Source organism: Hemiscyllium ocellatum, chromosome 8 (assembly GCF_020745735.1).
Source record: "Hemiscyllium ocellatum isolate sHemOce1 chromosome 8, sHemOce1.pat.X.cur, whole genome shotgun sequence".
NCBI lineage: Eukaryota > Metazoa > Chordata > Chondrichthyes > Orectolobiformes > Hemiscylliidae > Hemiscyllium > Hemiscyllium ocellatum.
In genome coordinates, this window is record NC_083408.1 from 78,329,696 (window position 1) to 78,357,140 (window position 27,445).

Sequence of the window (27,445 nt, forward strand, 5' to 3'; positions counted from 1 at the left end):
GGATTATCAACATTGACATTCCATCATCTTATCTTAAAATCTGATACCTTCAGGCACAAATGTGGACCAAAATGGCTGCTGTAATCACCTGACCAGTTTGCACCAAACTCACGAAATCAATAAATACATGCCAGTCAAAACCATAGTTAACATTGTTATAAAATGGAACTGAATCTCAGATCTGTATCTCAGAAAGTTGCATATCGAGATGAAAGGCTGCTGGTAGAGGCAAGTTTAGAAAAAAAAATGAGCATACTCAGGAATATACAAATGGACCACATCACCAGTTACTTCTGGGCAGCTAAGGTGAGACCAGACAAAAATGGTTTTGTAAGCAAGAATTGGAAGATGGACTCTCTGCCATTCTCGCTCTGGTTTTTCTGATCCCTGGTGAAAAAAGGAATTTGGACCAATAACATTCACTGACAGCTTAAGATTTCCAAACTATGCCAATGGCTGAAGAAACAAAACAACTGCTAAAAGTCAGAACCCAGGTTTACAAACTAACACTTTGAGCACTTTTAAAAACTTTAAACTGCTACTACTTTTACCATCCTATCCCCATAGACACTCCACCTCATACTCCCACAGCCTCCACTCCCCATCACTACTTTGGAAGAAAATGTCATTTTTCTTTCATTCAAGAAAGCCTTATACTTAATTTGTCTCCTTTAGTTTGATTAGTTAGTTACATTTTAATTGAAGTGTGACAGCTGCATGCGAAAAAAGAAATAAAAATACTTATTGCAATCGATCAAGAGTCAGTTGGCAAGAGAGGAGCTAAGTACCCCTCCTCAGCTGGTTGTAACACAGTCAAAACATAAATTAATTTACACATTCAATAACAAGATGCATTTTCTGATACTCAAAACTTTTTCAAAAAGTTGGCAAGAAAACAACCATTCCATTTTAATTCTCAGATACTGTTAAAACATTTAAGACAATGTCAAATTGCATTGATTTCTCTGGTTGACTTTACTCAATACTTTTGCTAGACAGTTAGATATGCCAGATAAATTGAATACTATTTTCCATATATATATTCTGATGTAGCTTGTAGAAAGAAAACAGTGGGTATTAACTCTTCAGTAAAGGACATGCATTGCACAAAAATGTTTTTATCCCATATTTTATGATGAGAAGCAGTAGATAAGTTAGAATTCAGAACAGTGTCAAAGAATTGCAGTACTGTTTACAGAGAAGTGATGTGCACCTTCCAATAGCTTGCATAATTGACCTCGGCAGAGCCAGATAAAGGTTGCTGCTGTCCTATTAGTTAACAACAATACATTGCACTGAAATTTGACGGATGCCCAAGTCAGTGAAACAATAGGATCAACAATATAAAACTTAAGACAACATTCAAAACTTTATTTTCTTAAATATGGCCACAAATCATAGAGAAACAATAAAAAATTTAATTTACAATTCAAAATTCTGACAAACCTAATAGATTTCCCTTTGCCACGTGCAACTCATTTTTCCCTGAGGTAATCCACACACCACTGCTGTTAACGCTGATGAGACTTGGCTGAGATGGAGGCTGTTGCGACCATAAGGCACCTCGCAGCTTGTCTGCTACTTTTTCTACTGGAGCATGAGCAACTGTGGCAACAGTATGTGTTGCATGGATTATTGTTTGGAAGATGTTGCACTGATCGAAGACCACATAATCTGTAACGCTCACCTACAATACAAAATGCCTTTTAAAAAAGAACAATAACCCAAATTTCGCTGTCAAAAAATAACAACTTTTGAAATGTACATTTTACTAGGAAAGAACCCAAATAGCAAAGTTGTTTAACGAAGTATCAAAAAAGCAATTTCATAGTGTCCCAATCCATAAACTGAGATTTAATATCCAGTTTGTACCAATAATACACGAGACAAAGAGTTTAACTAAAAACATTATATAATGTATTCAGAGTATATTTCAACACCCCAAAACTTTAACACTTGATGCTGTTCAGTAAGGTTGGAAGAGTGCATTATTGCTCTGGTCCCACCACTTCACATCCACATCAAAATTTTAAAAAATTCTCCTAATTAGTAAGATAAGTAATTAAATACATCGTCTATATCAAGTTTTAAACGAAGTTCTGTTAACCAGTATTCTTACTAAACATAATTATGAGTTTATCAAAATAAAATTTATTCAACAGACACAAAATATTTGTTAATGTACACAATCAGTACTACAGAACTATGAATGCTTATTCCTCTAAACATCTACATACTTTCAAGTCAGGATGGTTGTGATTGGTGAAGGAATTGCAGATAAAGGTGTTTTAATATGCCCGCTACAACTGTCCTTCGAGGTTTTTTTTAAAACAGTTCATTCATGGGACATTTTGCTTTGCCGAATAGACCAGCATTTGTTGCCCTTCAATAATTGCCTTAGAGAAGATTGTGGTGAACTATCTTCTTGAATGACTGCAGACCATGTGGTGTAGGGATACCCACAATGCTGTTACAAAGAGAATTCCAGAATCTTAATTAGTGATAATGAAGGAATGACAATCAATTTCCAAAGCAGGAAAGAGCATTTCTTGGAGGGGGACATGGAGGTGGCTGTGTTTCCATGAGACTGCTGTTCTCACCATTTTCGGTGGTAGAGGGCAAAGGTTTCGCAGATATTGAAGGAGGCTTGGTGAGTTATTGTGGTGTATCTCATTGGTGGTACACACTGCTGCCACTGTGTGCTGGTGAAGGAGGTGAATGTTGAAGGAATTGTATGGTTTGCCAATCAAATGGGTTGCTTTGATCTGGATGGTGTTGACCTTCTTAGCTGCACTCATTAAGTCAAAGAGAAAGCTATCCATCGCATTCCTGACTTCTGCCTTGTGGGTGGACATGCTTTGAGGACTTAGGAAGTGAGTTGCATGTCATAAAATTCAGTGCATGATTGCTCTTGTAAGCACAGACTGACTAATTACCTGAAGTCTACACCCTTTTCAGGCAGGCAGCTGGTAAGTGGAATGTAAATGAGAGCTAGCAGTTAATACTAGTTTGGTCTCTAGCAGAGACTTTCAAATAGATTTTTTCAAATGAAAATTTGACAAAATTCTGGCAGGGAATTAAAATGTCCCCTTTGGCTTTTACTGCTGAATCAATGTAGGGGAGATTCAACACTATCTTCTTTCTTATTCTTTCCATATGTCATCGATAAATTCAGATCTGTCACATTTCAGACACAACACATATTTTTAAGTTAATTAGTTTGTGGGTAAGATAGAGAAGAAAAGAGGGTCAAAGACTTATCAGAACTTGAGTGATAATGCAAAGTGTTAATGCTCAGAAGCATTAAAAAAGGGAATAATGCCAGGTCTGATTCTTGTTTTATTCAAATTGCATTTCAGAGTTTCATAAAATTGAGGTTGCATCAACTTCCTGGAGTGGAGCAATTAATTACATTTACGTAGTTTCTCAAGGAATCAAGTTGAGATTGGGCGGTCTTTTAGCATCACGTCAGTCAGCTCAACCAAAATCAGGGAATATTTTAATAATATCTTCATGAAATTACACATTTGAACAACAAACAGTATGTTTAGGTATTGTGATGAAATTTATGCAACGTAAATGAGTCAGGCTGTCCATGGCTCCAGATCAGAGCCGTCTTCAGTGTTGCAGTGAGGACCAGCGCCAACTTAGTGAGTGAAGCATGCAGTCACGGACTGGGCAATCACTGCAGTTTGCAGTGGGTTGCTTTTGCTCCTCCTACAGGACAATTATGGGAAAGTTCACAGGTCCTGGCCTTATGCATTTGCTGGGTTGACAGAAAGGATCAGCAAATCCTTTTTGGGGATTGTATGGTGTGGATATAAGTGAACTGGATGGGTTTTTCCAACAATTGACAATGGTTTAACAGCTACCTTTTGATTCTCAATTTCAGATTATTGCTGAAATTCAAACTCCACCATGTTGAGATTCAAAGCTGGCTCCCCAGAGTACTACACAAGTTTCTGAAGTAATAGTCTACCGATAATGCCATTGTCTTCTCAGTCAACGCACCAGCTACCCTGCTCTTGAATTCCCTTCCAGCTCCTCATGCTGACTCAGTCCAGGGAGTTGGTGGTAGCACTGGCTGGTTCTTTGCACTGACTATTTTGTTGTCCTTTGGAGTTTGTTTCCCTCTTTGCTCAATATTTAAATTAGTTATTAACTCAACCACAACTCTGTTTCTTTACTGCTAAACTCTGGGTTTTTTAATCTTCCTACTGTTTTCAGGAATTAATCTTCAGGACATTACCCAAATAATGTGGCAAAAAATCCTACTGACGATAAAAATTGTCAGTTTCCCAAATCAGGTTAAAAACTTTCGTTTATTAGTTAGATTAGATTAGACTTACAGTGTGGAAACAGGCCCTTCGGCCCAACAAGTCCACACCGACCCGCCGAAGCGCAACCCACCCATACCCCTACATTTACCCCTTACCTAACACTACGGGCAATTTAGCTTGGCCAATTCACCTGACCCGCACATCTTTGGACTGTGGGAGGAAACCGGAGCACCCGGAGGAAACCCACGCAGACACGGGGAGAACGTGCAAACTCCACACAGTCAGTCGCCTGAGTCGGGAATTGAACCCGGGTCTACAGGCGCTGTGAGGCAGCAGTGCTAACCACTGTGCCACCGTGCCGCCCTTGATGCCACCGTGCCGCCCTTTGTGCCACCGTGCCGCCCTAAAAAAATTCTGTAATTTGTGCATATCTGTTTCCTCTGCCAATCATTCACATTCATTGAAAAAGAAGAACTTGAAGGTGGACCCCGGAGCCAACATTAAGTAAATATAAAGATTGCTGCATTGTTTCTGTTCATTTAAACAGGTGACTGACCAGAACCAGCTAGTAGTGCACATGCTTATTATTGACAGTTCACATAAAGATATCTTCAACCTTGAAAAAGTAATTTTATGTTTTGCCTTATATTAATGGACCTTATTTCTCCATAATGAGAATTTCATAAATTTTTAACAAAACGTATTTTTCTCTGTGTAAGTTTCTGGGTTAATGTAATAAATATTTGTATAATCTTCATTTCACTTGTTATAAAAGGATCAAATAGTGAAGCATAATCAGGGCACTTTATTTTCTGGTTGCCTGAGATTTCTTTAATATGACTGATCTCTTAGCCTGCTTGATGACATTATTATTGTTGGATGTCAGTGATCCCCTGCACAGGTTGTTGTAATGCACGTTTCGTCAACATTAATTCATGATTGACGAATTGGGGACGCTATTTCTACTGCGCAAACTTTTAAAACCTGTATTGGCTATAACATGATTACATTGCCAACACTTTAAGCGCTGTTTCTAACTTGCGATTTTTCTATTATGCAGGGTTGCACAAGAATGCAACCACAGAAGAACTGACTGTAGTTGGTGCCAGAATCAGAATTAAATTGAGAAATGTGAATATTATGGATAGATGGGCTCAAAGAAGTTTAGTCTGTCTGCTGCCTGTTACATCATAATAGCAGAAATCTATGCTTCAGGGATAACTAGATTTTTCTGGGCAGCTTTCCTCAAGGTCTGACTGTAAAATCAAGCCAAAGCGGGGAAGACCTTTAATCTACACAATATATCTAACCACAATATTTCTTTAGTGCACTGAAATATTGACAGCTCTTGTTAAAATGTTTACAGTGCAATTCTAATAGTAAATAAAATAAGGATGGAGATCAAGCAGTTTTACAACAAGTGCAAATGTATATAACTGTGCAAAGTCAGTTCAGCAAATGCTTCATAACAATAGTGGATAATAATGTTATGAAATTTCACGTTTGCTATTTTCGCAGATTAGAATATCTGGACATGAAAGAAACATATCTCACTATCAAATTCATTAACACTAAGAAACTCTATCAGACTTATTAGATTAGATTAGATTACTTACAGTGTGGAAACAGGCCCTTCGGCCCAACAAGTCCACACCGACCTGCCGAAGCGCAACCCACCCATACCCCTACATTTGCCCCTTCCCTAACACTATGGGCAACTTAGCATGGCCAATTCACCTGACCCGCACATCTTTGGATTGTGGGAGGAAACCGGAGCACCTGGAGGAAACCCACGCAGACACGGGGAGAACGTGCAAACTCCACACAGTCAGTTGCCTGAGGCGGGAATTGAACCCGGATCTCTGGTGCTGTGCGGCAGCAGTGCTAACCACTGTGCCACCCACTTATTTTCATGGTGGAAACTTGTCAGTAGAACATTTAATATAAGTTGCATATCTCCCAGCAATCACCTTACAGGAAGTCTTATTTAAGATGGTCACAGATCTTAAAATTCTTACCATTCATAGCCACATTTATTACATAGATGGCCTACTTTAAAGCCATTTAAAACAGCCTTTTTAAAAACATGTCTGTATGTGTGCACTGTAAATGTTCCACACTACATTATTTATAAAACCACTAGCCACAAGGTTTAGATCAGCATTTTTGACACCCAATATAAACATTTAGAGATTAATCAACGACAACAGTTAAAATTTTACCTGCCACCAGTGCTCATCTTCACCTTGAGGTTTCTTTGAAGAGATGCCAGTGCGAAACCAGAGGTTGCCATTTGTGTCTAAAGCCCAGACTGTTTGCTGGTCTCCCAATGCTATACACACCAACTCCAACATCTGCTTTTCACTACAAAATGGGAGGAAAATCCAGATACTTTAGTCCTTTTTTTTGATCAGCAGAACTAATTGAGAAAGAAGTATAATAATGAGGATATAAAATCATCAGCATCAGTGCAAGTGAACAATAGTTACAATCTGTTTTAAATGCCCAAATTTCACATTGTTTTCTGTACGTATTTATGTTTTGTCATGGTTTGGCAAATCTGTTGTTCCAGATGCCTTAATATTACTACTTGCAGCAATAAAATAATCAACCTTGCCTTGTTGTTTACATTATACTGACCTGCTAAAAGAAGTAGATTATCGAAATCAGTTGGGCAACACCATAGAAAAAGCATAGAATTAACATCTGAAAATGCTTTATCTACAATTAACTACTTTTCAGGTCAAGCCTCAATTTTGTATTCAGCAAGAGCTAACAACACTACATTGAAATGATCAATTCATTTCTTTTGTGATGGAAGATGTGGGTCAGAGCACCAGTTCTTTTTTGATTAGTGTCCTCAATCCTTAACATTCCCTTGAAGCACTGAACTGAGAGGAGAGCCCAACTCTGTTTAATATTTCCTGGTAGTACTGCAGCACAGCGAAGTACTAGTTATTAATGTTAAATTACATTTTAAAATATTAATACTTTGTGAACTACACAAAGCTAATATTTCAAACCTACCCCTTTTATATGAAACAATTTAAAACAAAATGCAATTAAACGTGAGGAAGCTAGCAATCAGTCAAAAGAAAGGTGATAGCTGTAAAGTATATAAGGTATATAACTGTAAAGACTGATGTTCAAATTATTAGATTTCTTTCAGGCAGAGGGGGCTAATGAAACAGGAAGCTTCACAAGGTATTTCCAATGTTTTAAATTTTAAGGGACTGGATTCTGCATTAATGAAGGATAATAGTTCTTCAAAGTCAAAGTTGCCTAGCAGCTACTATCACTTAGTAAATTGTTAAAAATGTAGTTCCTTTTGATTAAACACAGCTTAATATTTTCATTCATATACAGAACAGGTAAACTGGGTGTATGGAATGGGGAGCGGATTCTGGATGGACCTAAGATGGAGAAGCCTTAGAGTTAGGCAGTTGGAAACCCAGTAGAATAGAGCATTAATAGTTTTTATGTCATGATAAATTAGTGATTTTGCCTCATGACCTGGTGACAATGGAAGAGGAGAGGTAAGTGCCTGCTTCACTAGCCTGCATTTTTAATCTGAGGAATATCCATTCCATGAAGTTGCCCCTCCCCACAGGGGTGTCACTCTCCTATTGGGTTTCCAACTGCCTAACACTAAGGCTTCTCCATCTTAGGTCCATCCAGAATCCGCTCCCCATTCCATACACCCAGTTTACCTGTTCTGCAGTTTTTGGCTCTCCTTTGGTACTTGAAGCTGGGACATTCTCTTTAGATAACAGCAGGAAGCCTAGTTCAAGGCGATTAATGCTCTAAGGCAGTCCATTGGAATGAGGATGGAATTTACAGCAACATTTTCAGTGTGAATGGGAAACTTGGCTACCAATACAGTTGCAAACTCAGGGCCAATAATTTTATGTGGCCTATTTATAAAGCTTAGTTTTGACATTCCAAACAAGTACTAAAGAAGGTTAAACAGTATTTGTGGTTCAAATTACAACTTTTTTCATATACCACAGTATGGTTTCCAATTATGTGGTTAGAAATTACAGTATGAAAATCAGAATCTCAAAAGTAAAATGAAAGTGGATATTAGCTAAACATTTTCAGAAAGCACTGAAAATGAAATGATCTGAACAACATTTCATATCAGTATAAATTAGTCTACCTTACAATATCAGAAATCCAGTGTTCACCCTCTGGACAAAAACTGCTTATGCCATTCCTGAAGAGAGTTGTTCGTTGTTCCGTCAATGCCCATACCACATTATTTCTGGAAGTAATTTGCACTAATGGACAAGGGCATTCCACCTTCACTGCTCTCGCACAAGGTCGGTCAGCACTAAGACCTCAAGATAGGGAAACAAAGAAAAACAAAGCTGATTACAATTATATTCCACTGTATTCTTCACCTCAGCTTGTTAAACAAACATGCAAAAGGGACAAGAATGAAGATCTCAGATTAGTCAAATGAACAGCTTAGTCAGGAAAAATGAGAGGAAAATGAAGCGAGAACAGAAGAGGAACAAACTTGCATTAAGACATCTAAAAGGTGCTAAATCAGTCACCCATAGTACATAAGAGTCAATTAATGAACCTTTGTTCTGAGGTGTCACCCCAAATTAGAAAGAGAACCACAGTCAAAATACAATAACAACTTATGAAGTAATTTATTGCATAAAGGATATCTTTTCATTCATTCAGGGGGTGTAGTTTTACTGGTTGAGCCAGCATTTATTACCTGTACCTAATTGCTCTTGAGAAGGTGGTGTGAGCTGCCTTCTTGAACTATAACAGTACATTTGATATAGGCATACCAACAGTGTTGTTAGGAAGAGAGTCCTAGGATTTTGCCTCAGTGACAATGATGGAGCAGTGACATATTTCCAAGTCAGGATGGTAAGTGGTTTGGAGTGAAACTCTTAGGTATCTGCTGCTCTTATCCTTCTAGACAGTAATAATTGTGGGTTTCAAAGGTGCTGTTGAAGGAATCTTGGTAAGTCGCTGCAGTGAATCTTGTAGATGGTATACACTGCTGCTACACTGCATTGAATGTTTGCGAATGTGGTGCCAATCAAGCTGGCTACTTTGATTGTATGGTAATAAAATTCTCAAGTATCTTGGAGCTGTATCCATCCAGGCAAGTGGAGAATATTCCATCATAGTTCTGACTTGTACCTTGTAGATACTGGACAGGTTTTGGAGAGTCAGGCTGACAGAAATTCACGGCAGGATTCTCAGCCTCTGAAATGCTCTTGTAATCATAGAATTTATATGGTTAGTCCAGTTCAGATTGTGGTCAAAGGTCACTCCCAGGATATTGACAGTGTGGGATGCATTGATAGTAATGCCTTTGAATGCCATGGGGCAACGGTTGGAATCTTTCTTTTTGGAAATGACCGTTGCCTGGATATGCCATGTGTAGCACAAATGTTACTTGCCATGTCAGCCAAGCCTTGGTATTATGGTGCATTTGGACATGGACTGCTTCAGCATCTGAGGAGTTGAGAACAGTGCTGAAAAATTAGCAAACATCCCCACCTTCTGACGGAGTGAAGGTCATTGATGAAACAGCTGAAGCTGGTTGGGACTAGGTCACTCCCCTGTGGCACGTTTGCACAACTGCACGGGAGTAGAGAGAACGAACCTTCCACAATCAGAACCATCTTACTTTGTAAGTAATACAACAGAGCCAGACAGACTGTGCACTAGAATCTTTAAATAGTTAAATTCCTGTGAGAGAAGGGAGTTAGTGTAGCTTTAGGGGATAGCTACAGATCACTTGCTGCACTCTCAGATTTAAATTACAAGATGGGAAAAGTTTTAAAAGCCAACAAAAGATAAACAAAAAATAAGAAAGGAGGAGAAAACAAACTGAGGGAATTCTAGTGCAAAAATATACAATAAGAGCTCCTTTAAATATCTGAAAAAAGGGTAGGCCAAATTGAACATAGGCCCCTTAGAGAATGAGGTTGGGAAATAATCAATGGGGAACCAGAAAATGGCAAAGGAGTTAAATAAACACTTTGCATCAGCCTTTAGGTTAGAAGACTTCGAGCGATACAGAGTCAAGCAGCAAAAAGTCAGGAGGAAATAAATATAAAAATTACCACTAGAAAAATAGTACTAGAGAAACTAACGGGGTTAAAGCTCCTCTGGACCTGATTAGTTGGATCCTAGGTTACAAAAGAAAGTAGCTACGTAAATAATGAATGAACTAGCAGTAATCTTCCAAAAATCCTTAGATTCTGGGAAAGTTACAGCAGTTACAGGCCAGTTATCTTAACATTTGTCATTGGAAAAATGTTCGAGATTGTTATAAAGGATATGATGGTAGAGCATTTGGAAACAATTAATCCAATCAGAGTCAGTACAGCTTCAGGATGGGGAAATAATGCCTGACATATTTATTAGAGGAGATAATTGTTGAGGTAGTAACAAGCAGGAAAGATGAAGGGGAAGCAGTTATTTTAACATGTTCGAATTTTCAAAAAATATTGTATAAGACACGATTCATAAGTTTTACGACAGGGGGTAAATCCCGCCTGCTAATTTTAAACCAGCAACACAGAAAAGATTTAACCTGCGCGGTAATCTGTGAAAATTCCTGAGGCCAAGAACTAGTTAAAGTAAAAAGTGACAACTTTATTTCTTAAAGTATAATAGAGAATAATTAACTAATAACTATTTACAGCTCATTTCTCTAAACTATCTTTTACCTTCCCCATCGACAATACTAGTCTGATAAAGGCTCTGATTAAGATTTACCAAAATACAAATTTCAAAACCAGGCAGCTATCGAATCTTCTCTTTGTATCTTCCTCTGGAGATTTTCTTCTTCGGATTTCTTTCACAGATCGTTGATAGATAAATGAGCCTTTAAGAGAGTTGTGTTTCGGGCAGTCTGTACATGCTGGCGGCTTGGCAGTTCTCCCTCAACTGTTCAACTTTTCCCAGTCTTATACCCCCAAAGCACCGGATTGTCATTGGCTTTTAATATTGTCAGTATACTAAGTTCAAACTTGATTGGAGTTTGTTTTTTTTTGGGGTATAATTTAAACTGGCCTAATTCAAATTTGTTTTTGTCTCCAGGCAACTAGCTATACCAGCTGCTGGACTAAAAGATTACATTGTATCTTGTTCAGAACACCTGGTGCTGTCAGGTAGTTCTGCTAGCTTTTAACTACTGTACACCCACATTTTCATAACATAAGGTTACAAAATATGATAATAGCCTATGTAAGTAGCAATTTAGCATGGATAGAGGATTGGCTAAATAATAGAAGATAGAGAATTGCATTAGTGGAATCCCACAGGGATCAGTGCTGCCCCAATTAAATACAATGCATTATGAATCACTTGGATGAGGGAAGTGAATGTACTATCACCAAGTTTGTAGATGACACAAAGAATCTATGGAGGGATACAGCCAGGTTGTAAGCAGACAAAAGTATGGCAGATGAAATATTATGTGAGAAAATCTGAAGTTATAGATTTTGGCAAGTAGAATTGATGAGCTGAATATTTTTTTAAATAGAGAAAGAATGCAGAAAGCTGCAGTATAAATTGATTTAGGGGTCTTCATGCATGAATCACGAAAAGATAGCATCCAAATTCAGCAAGTATTAGGGAGTGCAAATGGATTGCTGGCCTTTATTTTAAAGGGAATGGAGCACAAAAATAGGATAACCTTGCTGTAACTATATGTCACTAGTCTGATCACACCTGGAATACGGTGTCAAAAAGGTAGCTTCTGTGGTAGCTGGCTGTTACAATGTGGCAGTACTAGACATGCTGGTGGTATGAACAAGAAAAAAAAAGAGAAAAATGTTGTTGTGACCAGTGTTCAGAAGTGGTGTGCAATAAACAACACTGGCAGCAGGTTTATTACTTTGACAATTGCAGTGGAATGTAGAATGATATTTTTGGGGGTTGGAAGGAAATGGATGTCTTGGTTTCTTGGATGTCTCTAACAACTTCTGAAACTATCCTTGACCAAGCAGGGCAGCTTTGGAATGCTAATGTTCATCTGGGTGCATAGAAGCCATTTAAAGATGGCATGGCTGCAAGGGTTACTGGTCCTTTGTTTAAATGACAAGGTGTTCTGGGGAATAAAGTGGAACTGGAATTGGAAGCGAAATATGCTGTAGGGGAGGATTTGGTAGTTAATGAGGCAGGTTTGATAAGATACAGTAAAATGACTTATTAGGGATTTTATGGAAAAGTGTTGAATTGGTTAGGAGTTTAGCACATTGTTTTAAACCGCAATGTCAGGCAACCCTATTGAAAAAAGGTTCTTAAGGGCTTGACAGGGTAGATACAAAGACTTTATTTGCCCTTCTGAGAAGCTATATTCTCAGAGAGTGAGGAGTGACGAATTGAAGACATAGAAGAGGAGAGATTTCTTTTCTCAAAGGGTAGCCAATCTGTGGAAGATTTTAATGACAAGGACTTGTTGAGGATTGGCTGTAGGATATTTAAGGCTGATATAGATAGATTTTTAATTAGTAAGGGAACCAAGGGTTATGGAAAAGGAAGCAAAGTTGAGTGGAGAATTATTAAATTAAAAATCTCATTGAATGGCATTGACTTGATGGGTTGAATGGTCTACTTCTGCTCCAAGTCTCATTGCCTTATGAACACAATGTTCCAGATTTGAGTCCAACTCCACGACTTGAGCATAATAACCAAGACTGACACTCCTGGGTTGCACTGTTACAGGTGCCATTTTTTGGAAGAGATGATGCTCAGGTATGTGTAAAAGATCTCGCAGAACAATTGTGAGGAATAATGAAGTTATTTGAAGTTTATCTTTCAATCAACATCACAAAAAAAGAGACCATCTGATCAATATCACACTGCTGATTGTGGGAGCGTGCTGCATGTAAATTAACTGCTGTGTTTTCTATCGTACAAGCAATGAAGACTTTTGAAATAAAAAAGTACTGGAGAAAAGCAGCTGGTTGGACAGCATTGGAAGAGAAATATAGAGTTAACACTTCTGAGTCCAATAAGATTCTTCTTTGGAACTGAAGAATCACACTATATTCAAAATGCTATTTGTTTCTCCACAGACCCTGCTGAGTTTCTTCAATAATTTATGTTCCTATTTTAGATGTATAGTATTTTGCTTTTATTTAAGTACTTTTGAAAAGTGATTTGAGATGGCTGAAAGTCATCAAAAACACAATATGCATGTCAGTTTTTGTTTGCATTTTACTAGGTAATAGCATTATAGCAAAAAGTTGCAACGTCCTGTTTTTGATTATATCGTACACACTTATAAAAGAGTGAGCAAAAAATACTTAGACCCACTTCAAATATTATAAAACAGAGACTGCTTGTACAGAATTTGAATATTGTTGACATGCTATCCATTTTGTACTCAGCAGGATAAATGCAATAACGCCAAATTTTAACAGCGTAAAGATCTGTGAGTTCTGAAGAAGTCATATCAGGCTGAAAACATCAGCTGTTTTTCTCTCTCTCAGAGGGGGTGAGTTTCTCTAGCACTTATTTTTTAATTTCAGATTTTCAGCACCTGCATTATTTTATTACGCTTTAAAAATCACATCTTGTTATTGCTATTGCTATCCCTAAAGTGTCAGAGGCTGAGGGATGACCTTATAGTGATTTATAAAACATAGGGGCAGGGATAGGGTCAAGGTCTTTTCCTTGGGGTCAGGGAGACCAAAACTTGAGGGCATAGGTTTAAGGTGAGAGGGGAAAGATATAAAAAAGGATCTGTGGACACAGGGTGGTGCATGTATGGAATGAGCTGTCATAGGAAGTGGTGGGGGTTAGTACAATTACAACACTTTTAAAGGCAATTGGAGAGCTATATGAATAGGAAGGGTTTAGAGGCATATGGGCTAAATATTGGCAAATGGGACTAGATTTATTTAGGATATCTGATCAGCATGGATGAGTTGGATCGAAGGGTCTGTTTCCATGTGTATGTCTCAATGACTCAATGTTTAATTCTGATTGTGGACTGAATTGGGAAAAGGACTGTTTTACAACAGAAGTCTGAGGAAAGTAGTGCTTTACTTTAAAAAAAAAGCAAGTTTCTGAAACTCTTGGGAAGTCATGTTACACTGTTGCATTACAAGCAATGGGGAAGATGGAAATAAATAGCGCAACACTATGAAATGCATGTATCTTATATATATATATATATATATATAGAGAGAGAGAGAGAGAGAGAGAGAAAGTGATTTGTGGAGTTATGGTCAGTTATGGATGTCAAGGATCATTAAGTCTGACTTTCTGCAGCTTGTGGATATGAATGAAACAGTGAAGAGCCCTTAGACATCTGAAATGTGGTGTGCATCTTTCTGCAGTAAAACACTTGAAGTTAAAGAAATCTAAGTGCCTTTTCACCAGTTACTGTAAGCTGTTGCTTTTAACCAATAGGTCAGAGATTTTATAATTTGTAAACCAGTCCTTCTGTGCCTCCTTTGAAGAAGTGAAAGAACCTAAAGGAATAGCTCAGAGAACTAAAGGATTTGGCAACCAAAGGAACCCCTCCACTGAATCCTGAACATGTGCCATTGCACTGTTTTCTCAGTAGATTTTCCCCTGCATCCATAAAATCAATGGTTTTGTCTGTGTGTGTCAGGAAGGGGGTGTGTTGTTAGAAGGGAGTTAGATTTTTAACTTACAGAGTTATGCATTGACAGGTAACCGTACATGGCTGCAGAGCTGGTGTAGGAGGGGAGGGCTTCAGATATCTGGATCATTGGGATTCCTTCTGGGGAATGTGGGACCTGTACAAGAGGATGGGATGCAGCTGAACTGGAGGTGTACCAATATTCTGGGTGGGAGGTTTGCTGGAGAGTTTAAACTAGTTTGGCAGGGGATGGGAACTGGAGCTACGGATCAGAGGATGGGGTAGCTGGTGAACAAGCAGATATAATGTGCATAGAGTCTGTAAGGAATGACAAACAGTTGATAGTTCAACCCATCATTCTGCAACTTTGCCCCAAGTCTATTTTAACGCAAGAAGTGTCAGGAATAAGGGTAACAAACTTACAGCATGGATCAGTACTTGGAGATATGATGTTGTGGCCATTACAGAGACTTGGATATCACAGGGACAGGAACGGATGTTGATTGTTCCAGGGTTGAGATGTTTCAAAAGGAATAGGGAGGAGGTAAAAGAGGTGGGGGAATGGCATTGCTAATCAAGGATAATATCACAGCTGCGGAAAGGGAGGTTGTCAAGGCAGGTGTGTCTACTAAGTCAGTATGGTTGTAAGTTAGAAACAGGAAAGGAGCAGTCACTTTATTGGGAGCTTTCTATAGACTCCCCCCCAATAGCAACAGAGACATGGAGGTGCAGATTGGGAAACAGATTTTGGAAAGGTGCAGAAGTACCAGGGATTGTTGTCATGGGTAACTTCAACTTCCCTAATATTGACTGGAACCTCCTTAGTGCAAATAGTTTGGATGGAGCAGACTTTGTCAGGTGTGTCCAGGAAGGATTTCTGAATAAGTATGCAGATAGGCTGACTAGAGGGGAGGCCAGATGGGAATTGGTGCTTGGCAACGGACCACGTCAAGTGTCAGATCTCTCGGTGGGAGAGCATTTCGGTCATAGCGATCACAACTCCCTGACCTTTACTATAGTTATGGAGAAGGATAGGAGCAGACGTATGAGAAAGTATTTAACCAAGAAGGGGAATTACAATGCTATTAGGCAGGAACTGTGGAGCATAAATTGGGAACAGATATTCTCAGGCAAATGTACGACAGAAATGTGGAGGTTGTTTAGGGAGCATTTACTGAAAGCGCTGGACAGGTTTGTCCCACTGAGGCAATGAAAGGATGGTAGCGTGAAGGAACCATGTACATCAAGAGATATGGAACATTTAGTCAAGAGGTTGAGGAGAGGCAAGGATCAGAGCTCTAGAGGGTTACAAGGGAGCTAGGAAGGAACTGAAGAATGGACTGAGGAGAGCTAGAAGGGGGCATGAAAAAGCCTTAGTGGGTAGGATTAAGGAAAACCCTAAGGCGTTTTACACTTATGTGAAGAACAAGAAGATGGCCAGAGTGAGGGTAGAGCCAATTTGTGCCTCGAGTTGGAGGAGGTAGGGGAGGTCCTTAATGAATACTTTGCTTCAGCATTCACTAGTGAAAGGGACCTTGTCGTTTGTGAGGACAGCGTGAAAGAGGCTGCTATGGTCAAACAGGTTGATGTTAAGAAGGAGGATGTGCTGGAAATTCTGATAAACATGAGGATAAATAGGTCCCATGGCCAGACGGGACATACCCAAGGCCACTTCAGGAAGAGAGGGAAGAGATTGCTGCATCTTTGGCGATGATCTTTGCATCCACACTGCCCATTGGAGTAGTACCATATGATTGGAGGGTGGCAAATGTTATTCCGTTGCTCAAGAAAGGGAATGGGGATAATCCTGGGAATTACAGACCAGTCAGTCTTAGGAACTCACAAAACACAATGATGAAGGTAGAATAGTGGATGTGGTGTATATGGATTTTAGCAAGGCATTTGATAGGGTTTCTCATGGTAGGTTCATTCAGAAAGAAAGGAGGCATGGGATACAGGGAAATTTGGCTTTCTGTATACAGAATTCCATAGGGATCTGTTCTGGGACTTTGTGATTTCTATAAATGACTTGGAGAGGAAGTGGAACAGTGGGTTAGTAAGTTTGCCAATGACACAAAGATGGGTGGAGTTGTGCATAGTGTGGAGGGCAGTGTAGGTTGTAATGGGATGTTTACAGGATGCAGAACCGGATGGAGTTCAACCTGGAAAAGTGTGAAATGATTCAATTTGGAAGGTTGAATTTGAATGGAGGTTACAGGATTAAAGGCAGGATTCTTGGCAGTATGGAGGTACAGAGGGATTTTGGGGTCCACATCCATTGATCACTCAAAGCTGCCACCCAAGTTGATAGGGTTGTTAAGAAGGGGTATGATGTGTTGGTTTTCATAGCAGGAGGATTTAAGAGCCGTGAGGTTATGCTACAGCTCAAAAGAACCCTGGTTAGACCACACTTGGAATATTGTGCTCATTTCTGGTCACCTCATTATAAGAAGGATGTAGAAGCTTTAGAGAGGGTGCAGAGGAGATTTACCAGGATGTTTCCTCGACGGGAGGGCATGTCTTATGAAGGAAGGTTGAAGGGGCTAGGGCTTTTCACACTGGAGAGAAGAAATAAGAAAGGTGACTTGATAGAGAAGTACAAGAATGATGAGAGGCATAGATAGAGTGGATAGCCAGAGACCGTTTCCCAGGGTGGAAATGGCTATCACGAAGGGTCATTAGATTAAGGTGACTGAAGGAAGGTTTAGGGGAGATGTCAGAGATGGGTTCTTTACACAGAGAGAGGTGAGTGCATGGAATGAACTGCCAGCAGTGGCAGTAGAGTCACATGCATTAGGGACATTTAAGCGACTCTTGGATAGGCACATGGCTGATAGTAAAATGAAGGGTGTGTATGTTTAATGTAGGATAAAAGGTCGGCACAACATCAAGGGCTGAAGGGCCTGTACGATGCTGCACTGTTCTATGTAAACAACAAGTGTTATAAATAGTAGTTTCAGTTAGGTGCAGAAACTTGGTCCATATTCTGTTAACTTAGGTCTATCAGACAGGTAGACTGAGGACTTCATATAAATGTTTTTAAACTTCTCTGACATCTCTGGGAATACAGAGGCTTGATTTCCAATGTGCTACCCCAGGGAGACATAACAGTAGAAACTTATACCACAGGTGAAAAGGGTACAAATTGATTGTAAGCAAGTTGACTAATTGACTGGGGTACTGCCATAGATAAAGCTACAGGCAACGTAGCTCTGGATAATGCAGAAAAATGTGTAAGGCTTCAGCATATTTCTTTTGCTTGTAGAAAACGAGTCCCCGATCATCCATACTTGTAGCCTGTAGCAGCATAAATCAGCCAGGTTTTCAGCTGAAGTGGTTATTTTATACTAGTTGTTAGTGTAGTTGTTGTGGTTCTGTTTGCCGAGCTGGGAGTTTTTGTTGCAAATGTTTCGTCCCCTTTCTAGGTGACATCCTCAGTGCTTGGGAGCCTCCTGTGAAGCGCTTCTGTGCCGATTCCTCCGGCATTTATACTGGTTTGAATCTGCCGCTTCCGGTTGTCAGTTGCTGTCCGCTGCAGTGGCCGGTATATAGGGTCTAGGCCGATGTGTCTGTTGATAGAATTTGTGGATGAGTGCCATGCTTCTAGGAATTCCCTGGCTGTTCGCTGTTTGGCCTCCCCTAGGGGCCGATTGGGACAACACCACTATTATAGGGCAGGCCAAACAGAGAACAGCCAGGGAATTCCTAGAGGCATGGCACTCTTCCACAAATTCTATCAACAGATACATCGACCTAGACCCTACATACCGGCCACTGCAGCGGACAGCAACTGACAACCGGAAGCGGCAGATTCAAACCAGTATAAATGCCGGAGGAATCGGCACAGAAGCGCTTCACAGGAGGATCCCAAGCACTGAAGATGTCACCTAGAAAGGGGACAAAACATTTGCAACAAAAACTCCCAGCTCGGCGAACAGAACCACAAAAACAAGCACCCGAGCTACAAATCTTCTCACAAACTTTGTTAGTGTAGTATTAATACACTCAGTATTATTCAGAAAGTGCTGATTAATTGTAGAATCATATCCATCGGTGGATGCTTTGGTTTGGGTTTTTCATATGAGTTGGTCGAATTTGCCTGTGCCCTTCATATTATGGAGCAATGTATTATTTGATTTGTTCAGCCAAAGAACAAAGAAAATTATAGCACAGGAACAGGCCCTTCAGCCCTCCAAGCCTGCGCTGATCCAGATCCTCTATCTAAACCTGCCACCTATTTTCTAAGGGCCTATATCCCAATATTTAGACAGATGTATCTGTCTAAATACATCTTAAATGACGCTATCATGCCCGCCTCTACCACTGCTGCTGCCAATGCGTTCCAGGCACTCATCACCCTCTGCGTAAAGAGCTTTCCAAGCAAATCTCTCCTAAACCTTTCCTCTCTCACCTTGAACTCATGACCCCTAGTAATTGCATTGCCCACTCTGGGAAAAAGGTCCTTGCTATCCACCCTGTCTACACCTCTCATGATTTTGTGGACCTCAATCAGGTCCCCCTTCCAACTCCGTCTTTCTAATGAAAATAATCCTAACCTATTCAACCTCCCTTCATAGCTAGCACCCTTCATACCAGGCAGCATCCTAGTGAACCTCCTCTGCATCCTCTCCAAAGCATCCACATCCTTTTGGTAATGTGGCAACCAGAACTGTACACAGCATTCCAAATGTGGCCGAACTAAAGTCTTATACAACTGTAACATAACCTGCCAATTCTTGTACTCAATACCCAGTCCGATGAAGGAAAGCATGCTGTTTGCCTTCTTGACCATCCTATGGACCTGTGTTACCACCTTCAGGGAACAATGGACCTGAACACCCAGACCTCTCTGTACATTTACTGCATAGTTCGCTCTTGATTTGGATATTCCAAAATGCATCAGCTCGCATTTGCCTGGTTTGAACTCGAGCTGCCATTTCCCTGCCCACCTCTCCAATCTATCTATATTCTGCTGTATTCTCTGACAATTCCCTTCAGTACCTGCTATTCCACCAATCTTAGTGTCAACTGCAATCATCAGAATGTACGGCTTCTGTAGCTGGCATTAAAGGCAATTCATACGTGACAATGCTCAACTGTGCAGAATGTCCATTCAGACTGATAATAGTATCCTATTAGTGAAAACACCACTTGTGTAGTATTAGTGTGAAATGGCTTGTTTAAACTTTTGAGATCCTTAATGTTTCCTTGACATTTTGAGGTCAATCAGGCACCCTATGATTTATTGGCCCATTTACAAGTTTGTACAAATGCTTCCACTTTCAGAATTGAAAAGTGCCCCAGGACTTGATAGCCTTTAATCTCATGAGTTTTCGCAGTACTTCTCTGGAGAGACTGATTGTTTTAAGTGCCTCCCTTCCCTCTACCCCGTGGTTTTTCCTCTTGTTACTTTGAGATGCGTTTTGTGCCCAAATATGAATACAGATCCATACTACTAATCCCTATCCTCTGATAATATGTATACTGTTATTAGTAGTTCACTACTGTCATCCTCTAAGGGACATACTCATTTTAGCTATTTTCTTTATTTATACTTTGAAAGCTCTGACTGTCTGCTTTTAAATTTTTTGCTCATTTACTGTCAGATTCTAATTTCTCCACCAATTTATTTTCAGTAATATTTTCTTGGTTCGTAATATGTTCCCAATCTTCTGGCTTACAGCTTGTCCTCGAAGAACTAAGTAGCTTTCCTTTCAACCTTAACTCCTTAAGTTAGCCTGTTGGCTACTTCACCAATGATGAAAGGGAAAAACATTTTGTTTGCTTTTCAGTATTGATGAATGGAAGGTGCAAAGTTCTGTCTCGTTCTTAGCAATGTTCTTAAAACTCAACATAGTTTCCATTTCAATCATCACCTTTGATACTGTATTCCAATTTCACAACTCTCCTGCAAGATAGATGTTATTTTTGTTTTGTTCCCAATCTTTTGCAGTCAATCATGCCACCTCAATCTCCATTTCTCCAAACAGCTCCAAAGTTTATGTCTTTCTTTTTGAGACTATTTCTTCAGACTGAAAAACTTATGCTGCACCTTTGCATCAACATCCTTCCTATGAAGTGAAGCCGAAAACTGCACACAGCACTGAAGAATTCTATATAAATTAATTATATACCATGACTTTTATATTCTATAAACCATGCTATAAAATACCAGCATTCCTATGCAACAATTGTGCATCACTGTCACTTCCCTAGAAAGTATAATACCTCAATGTGCATCTTAGTAAAAAGTGCTGCCACCATTCTCCCCCTCATTCCAATAAAGGGCAAGTTACTTACCATGATCAACACGTTCTGTTCATCCAGTTTTAAATAGTAACTCGATGACATTAGCTGCATTTATCTTAAATATTTTTGGAAGGGAACATCAAATGAAAGCCTTCTATCAAGCACATGGTACTGAAATGACTTTGTACACACTGCCACAGATTTTTTAAAAAAGGCTCGAAACACAGACAGCAACAATGAAGAGTTGAAAGCCGATGGGAAGAAAAGGGCTAGCAGAAAGAAGCAGTTGAAAATAAAGAGAAAAAATATTTTGAGATTTACTGTATGACAAAAAATGTATGACAAAATTTTAATTTCTTATTTACTACTTTATACTGACAAGAATGAACAATAAACCTTTTAACTTATTTCTTTATTTTTCTACTTTTTAACCTAAGATTATGTACCCAGGTTGAAGAGTGTGGTGCTGGAAAAGCACAGGAGCAGAACAGTCAATGTTTTGAGCATAAGCTCTTCATCAAGAATGAGGGAATGGCCCATGGGGGTGCTGAGTGATAAATGGGAGGGGTGTGGGACTGGAAGGGGAAGGTAGCTGGGAATGCAATAAGTAGATGAAGGTGGGGGTGAAGGTGATAGGTCAGAGAGAAGGATGAAGCGGAAAGATGGGAAGGAAGATGGACAGATAGGACAGTGTCAAGTTGGAAGGTTAAATCTGGGACAAGATGGGGGAGGGCAACCGAGGAAACTGGCGAAATCCACATTGATCTCGTTTGGCAGGAGGGTCCTAAGGCAGAAGACGAAGCGTTCTTCCTCCAGGCATTGGGTGGCTAGAGTTTGGTGGTGGAGGAGGCCCAGGACTTGCATGTCCTTGGCGGAGTGGGAGGGGGAGATAAAGTGTTCAGTCACAGGATGGTGAGTTTATTCTATATGGGTGTCCCAGAGATATTCTCTAAATGTTTCGCAAGTTGGCGTCCTGTCTCCCTACTGGAGGTTGGTGGGATGGAAGGAGAGGACTGGGGGGTTCTGTCTTTATTGTGATTGGAAGGGTGGGGTTCAAGGGTGGAGATGCAGGAATTGGAGATGCGCTGGAGGGTGTTGTCACCCATGTGGGAGGGGAAATTGCAGTCTTTGAAGGAGGAGGCCATCTGGTGTGTTCTATGGTGGAACATGGTGGCACAGTAGTTAGCACTGCTGCTTCACAGCGCCAGAGACCCGGGTTCAATTCCTGCCTCAGCTCTAGACAGATTGATCAGGAAATAGGTTAATGGAAAAAATTAAATATTTTTGAGGGGTTTGTGTGGTGCAGTGGTAGTATGCCTACAATTGAGTCAGGAGGTCTGGGTTCAAGTCCCCAAAAAAATGTTGATTAGAAATAGTTTGAACATTTTGACTTAAAGAAATTTTTGTTAAATAACAACTCTTTTGCATGCCAACACATGATTTTCTTTTCATCCCGCAGAACTTCTAATTTTTTTGTTCATTCACAGGATGTGGGCATCACTGGCTAGGCCAGCATTTACTATCCATCCATAAATCTCCCTGAAGACAGTTAAGTATCAACCACATTGCTATGGGTCTGAAGACACATGTAGGCCAGACCAAGTAAGGATGGCAGTTTCCTTCCCTAATTACAGATATTTATTGAATTCAAATTCAATAATTTGAACATGGGTCCTCAGAAGATTACCTGGATATCTGGATTGATAATCTAACATTAATACCAGTCGACCATCATCTCCCTTGAGCAAAGAATGGCACCAACCTAAATGGAAAAGCTCAAGCTTTTCCTACAATATTCATTTAGTACGATAAAGTACTATAGGCTGGACCTCCACAAGATCACATAACACGTTCATCCCAAATGTCCACCTTGTCTTTTTGAAAGAGCTATTTAATTTGTCCCAACCTCTCAGCTCTGTATAACCATGCAATAGGCCTTAGAAACTTCCTTTAAAATTTAAAAGTTCTATTTCTTTTTAAATGCAATATCTTGTTAATTTTCCTAATTTATTGGGGACACAACCAATTTATGGGATTGCCTAAAGACAGCACAACCAGAGATTGCGAAAGAAACTATAGAAATATAAATGTTAAATATATTTATTTTAAGCACATCCAATTGTGCAGTAAACAGTGCACCGACTAAGGAGAAACATGGTTTTGATGGAATCTATGAATGATTAATTATACCTACCGAGGAAAACACTTTCTGCTGCAAGCACATGACTGCAATAATAAGGACTCATGTGGCACACTAGTATGTCCTATCCCTGAGCCAGAAGGAATAAGTTCAAGACTCACCTGTTCCAGTTGTGTTCAATAGCTTTTCTGAACACTTTGATGAGATAATATCCATGATTGCAATAATAAATGCATCACTGTTTGTATCTACCTGTTTGTAGATAGAGTTCTCCATTAGTTTGGATGATCCATGCAGTGTCATCACTTAAAGCAACATATGCAGCATTTGGTAGAGCCTCATACCAATGTCTCTTCCCTTTCATTGTCACTTTACCACAGGCAAAAGCTTTGCTAGATTTTTGTTCAATCTTCCATAACAGCACACCTGTTATTGAAAAGTAAAATAATTCCAAAGATGTCTAAAATTAAAATACGGGAGGTTTTAGTTTAATCAATATATGCTTTGCAAACAAGGCGCAGAATATATTCTAATTGTACAATTACTACATTCTCCCTCAAGCACTTTTTAAACTATTTGCGTGTACATAATTTATATTTCATTAGAAATGTATAATGAGAGAGCTGACAAGTTCCTATCTTCAATTCTACAAATATCTGGAATTCTGTACAACAGAGCAACACCATTTTTTCACTGACCTGATGGTGATACAGCCACCTGTTGCACTCCATCCTCAAACTTCTGCCACCGCAAACTTGTACCATGAAACGGGCTACAGTATAGTCCACCTTTGTAATCTAAACACCAGACATGCTTCTCGGAGACCACAAGGCTGAGGATATTATAGCCCGGGCCAGAGTAACCCATCCAACTCTCAGCAAACTAAAAACACCAAATAAACATAAGTCAATGATTTTTTTAGTATGAATTTTCCTTTACTTGTCCTTTCAAGAACCAGTGCCAATGTTCTCATTTCAAAACATATGTGCCTTATTCAAAAATAGGTTTTTCAGTTTCCACATTTAAGTTAATAATGAATTCATAGAACTGACTAAAATATTTCAAACTTATGTCATTGCCATCAAAACTCTTAAATAATCAACGTCTTGTGCTTACCTGGCCAACTGCTTTTTCTTTGGTAACATGTTATATTAAAGAACAGATGATAATTAAAAATAGAACATATTTAATTTATTAATTTTTAATTTCAAGAGTAAACATTAAAAGAAAAACAAATACAGCTTTTGCTTCACCTGATCTGATTTTAAAAGCTCCATTTCATCTGAAACGGAAGTATTCAGATCTTGAAAAACTGAACCTTGTGATTTTTCAGCATCAGAAGTGAGAATGTGTTCAGTCACACTGGGTTCAGATAATGAAGGAGGTCCTCCATGGCCATAAATATCCTCATCATCACTGGAAGATGAAAGTTGTTGTTGGACCTTCTTTTCATCTGTGATAGCATTATCAACTGAACAAACAGTTTCAAAAGGTTGTGGAGATTCAGTTCTATCTGATAAATTGGGTTCATTGTATGACACACATAACTGTGAAAATGCATTGATTTCTTGTCTGTTGTGATCTTTGTCTGGTGAAAGAATTCTCATCAGTAGTGCATGACGCTCATCCAAGAAAGACTCTGAGCTTTCACTTAAAGATCCTTGCAAATTTAGGCCACCAGACAACACAGATTTTTCTGGATCTTGAGATCTTAATTCCAAAGGTTCACTGTTGCAAACCACATCAAACATAGTGCTAACTGAATTTGCTTGTTGTCTAAGTACTGGTTCAGAACTTGACACTGAAACCTCGCCTCTGCAATCTTTGTTTTTATTGCAGGAACTGTCTAAAGTTTCCAATTTGACAGAAGATACAGTATCTAAACATTCTGCAAAATGTAAATCAGAGGAAGATGTATTTTCATTCATTGTAGTTGCAGTCTTCAAAGATTCTGCTAAATTGTCTGATGGGAGATGGCCATCCTGTGATGTTGATGTACACTCAGGAGGTTGTATGGAACCAAAAATATTGGAATTACATTCCTCTTGCAAAAAAGTATCCAATTCTGTACCAATGTGGCTCTCTTGTTCAGAAAAATCAGTGATCAAGTGATCCAGGCTGCTGCTCAACAAACTCATTTGATCAGACAAGTCACAAGTTGTGGTTATGGAGCCTTCAAAAGCAAAGTCACTCAACAGTGCTGGCTCTGAACTTTGGGAACTATTGGAACAGTCAATTTCATGTTTTACAAAACTGCCTTCAGATCCAGAACTTGCTGTATGACAAACAAAATGCAATTATTCATAAACAGAGACACTTCGCAGCAGGAAAATCAGAAAATCAGATCAAAAAGCAATTTTACATAACCTGTAACTACAATATATAACTGCAGCATCGTATTACAAATTATTGATTAAAATAAAATCCTCAATGAGCCAAAAAAATCCCTTCCATCATACAGAAACTATATTCATCTAGAACAATGCTGTAAAATTTTCCATGGCATTATGTGCACTTCTCCAAATTATGGATCACATTACTATATTTGAACAGAGCAATTCCAAACCAGTTTAAAATAAAATTTAACTTCTCTCTCTCTCTCTTCAATTCATGATAGTAAACTTATGCCATCCAATTACCAATTTTCCAACCACTTTTCCAGTGTACCCCACCAAAATGTTCAAGTTGAGAGAATGTGTGTCAAACACATTATTTTTTATTATAATTAGAATAATAAGCAGAACCACCTTAGAAATATAGCCTTGTAATTGTCCAAATTAGTAGGCAGTAAATCTGATTCTACTCTGAAAAGTTGCATGCCAATTTGATGGCTGTCATTAATATCAACAGCATCACTTCAGGTTTTTGCAAACTATCAGTGAAGTCCTCAGTGTGGGTTTGCATATTTAAATTAGATAACCCTTAATTTAGATTAAAGAAGTCAACAAGGGTTACAAACCAAAGGTTATATTAAAAAAATACCTTGCTTGCGTTTCTTCTTCTTTTTTACAGGAACAACAATGAGCTGTTGGTTGAATTCTTCCATGTTCAATGTTCTGAATCTTTCTGCAGAATCTGAAATCTTTGTTAATCCCACAGGCAAGGAAATTGCTCCTATCTGCTGTTCCGGAGATGTTACATGGCTAAAAACACTAATACCACTGTTTGTAGAGCTGCTTCTGCTCCTTGGCTCACTTGTTTCTGAATGTCTTCCCTCTCCTGTCTCGTCCCAGGGATGTCTTTCCATTTCGTTTTTTGAACTCAAATTTGGCTCAAGTTCTGAAGACGATGAATGGTGTGCTTCAAACCTATCAGTTTCTGAAGTTTTATTTTCACTTCGCATTTCTTTTGAGTCTGTTGCAATCACTGTTTCTTGAACTGATTCCCTGGAGCTGACAGTCAGCGGGGAGTTTAATTGTGAATGCACTCCTGAAAAGGCAATTACATCTGCATTAAGCTTACATCAGATTTAGAAACTTTCCTAGGAAAAGAATCTGGAGATTCAGGACAGCCTCTAGTCACAGTATTTTAAACAATATTTTACCCTTTTTTGCCTTGAAGCGATTGTCAAATTGTTGAACCTTTTTAAAAATAGCTGAAGGTGGTAGCTTAACATTGTTAAAGTCCATCTGAAATTTGAAAATAATATCTTGTACTTGTGAATCTTATATGTATAAGAACTATCAAATTAACATGCACATGAAGATGTAAGTTACAAAAAAAAACCTCAAGAACCAAACGAAAACAGAAAAAAGGTATTTAGACATTGGAGTGTGTGCTATAATTCTGCTTATTACCACCTAATTTGCATGTCCTAATTCACATTGACTTTGTCCTAAAATCACCTTTGGATTAAAAAAAATGAACAATCCTAGGATTTAAAATGAACAACTGAACATTTACAGAAGTATTCCAAGCTCCTAGTACCCTTTGAATATGCTTCTGAACTTTACTCCTAAAGAAAACCAGGCAGTAATATTTAGATAATGACCTCTAGTCCTTGATTTTCTAATCAGAAGAAACCCAAGAACATTACACGGAAACAGAATGTAAAGACAAAAGCAAATTTACACCAATAATTTCATATCTTCTTCTGTTATTTTAAATATATAATTACAAAAATATGGTACTCGGCCACAGAACAAAGAATCACCAACCTCACCCCCTTGAAAT

General features: G+C 39.0%; 1 protein-coding gene across 2 annotated transcripts in view; it reads right to left on the bottom strand.

Annotated features, from left to right (window-relative positions):
- The window catches only part of tecpr2 (tectonin beta-propeller repeat containing 2), a 119,562-nt gene that overhangs the window by 51,491 nt on the left and 40,626 nt on the right, over positions 1 to 27,445 (bottom strand). For both annotated transcript variants that reach the window (XM_060829253.1, XM_060829252.1), the window contains exons 8-14: positions 26,255 to 26,701; positions 24,526 to 25,547; positions 23,971 to 24,154; positions 23,525 to 23,698; positions 8,440 to 8,620; positions 6,503 to 6,644; positions 1,447 to 1,687 (exon numbers count right to left, since the gene is read on the bottom strand). In XM_060829253.1, coding sequence (XP_060685236.1) covers positions 1,447 to 1,687; positions 6,503 to 6,644; positions 8,440 to 8,620; positions 23,525 to 23,698; positions 23,971 to 24,154; positions 24,526 to 25,547; positions 26,255 to 26,701 — 2,391 coding nt within the window. The remainder of the gene's footprint in view (positions 1 to 1,446; positions 1,688 to 6,502; positions 6,645 to 8,439; positions 8,621 to 23,524; positions 23,699 to 23,970; positions 24,155 to 24,525; positions 25,548 to 26,254; positions 26,702 to 27,445) is intronic.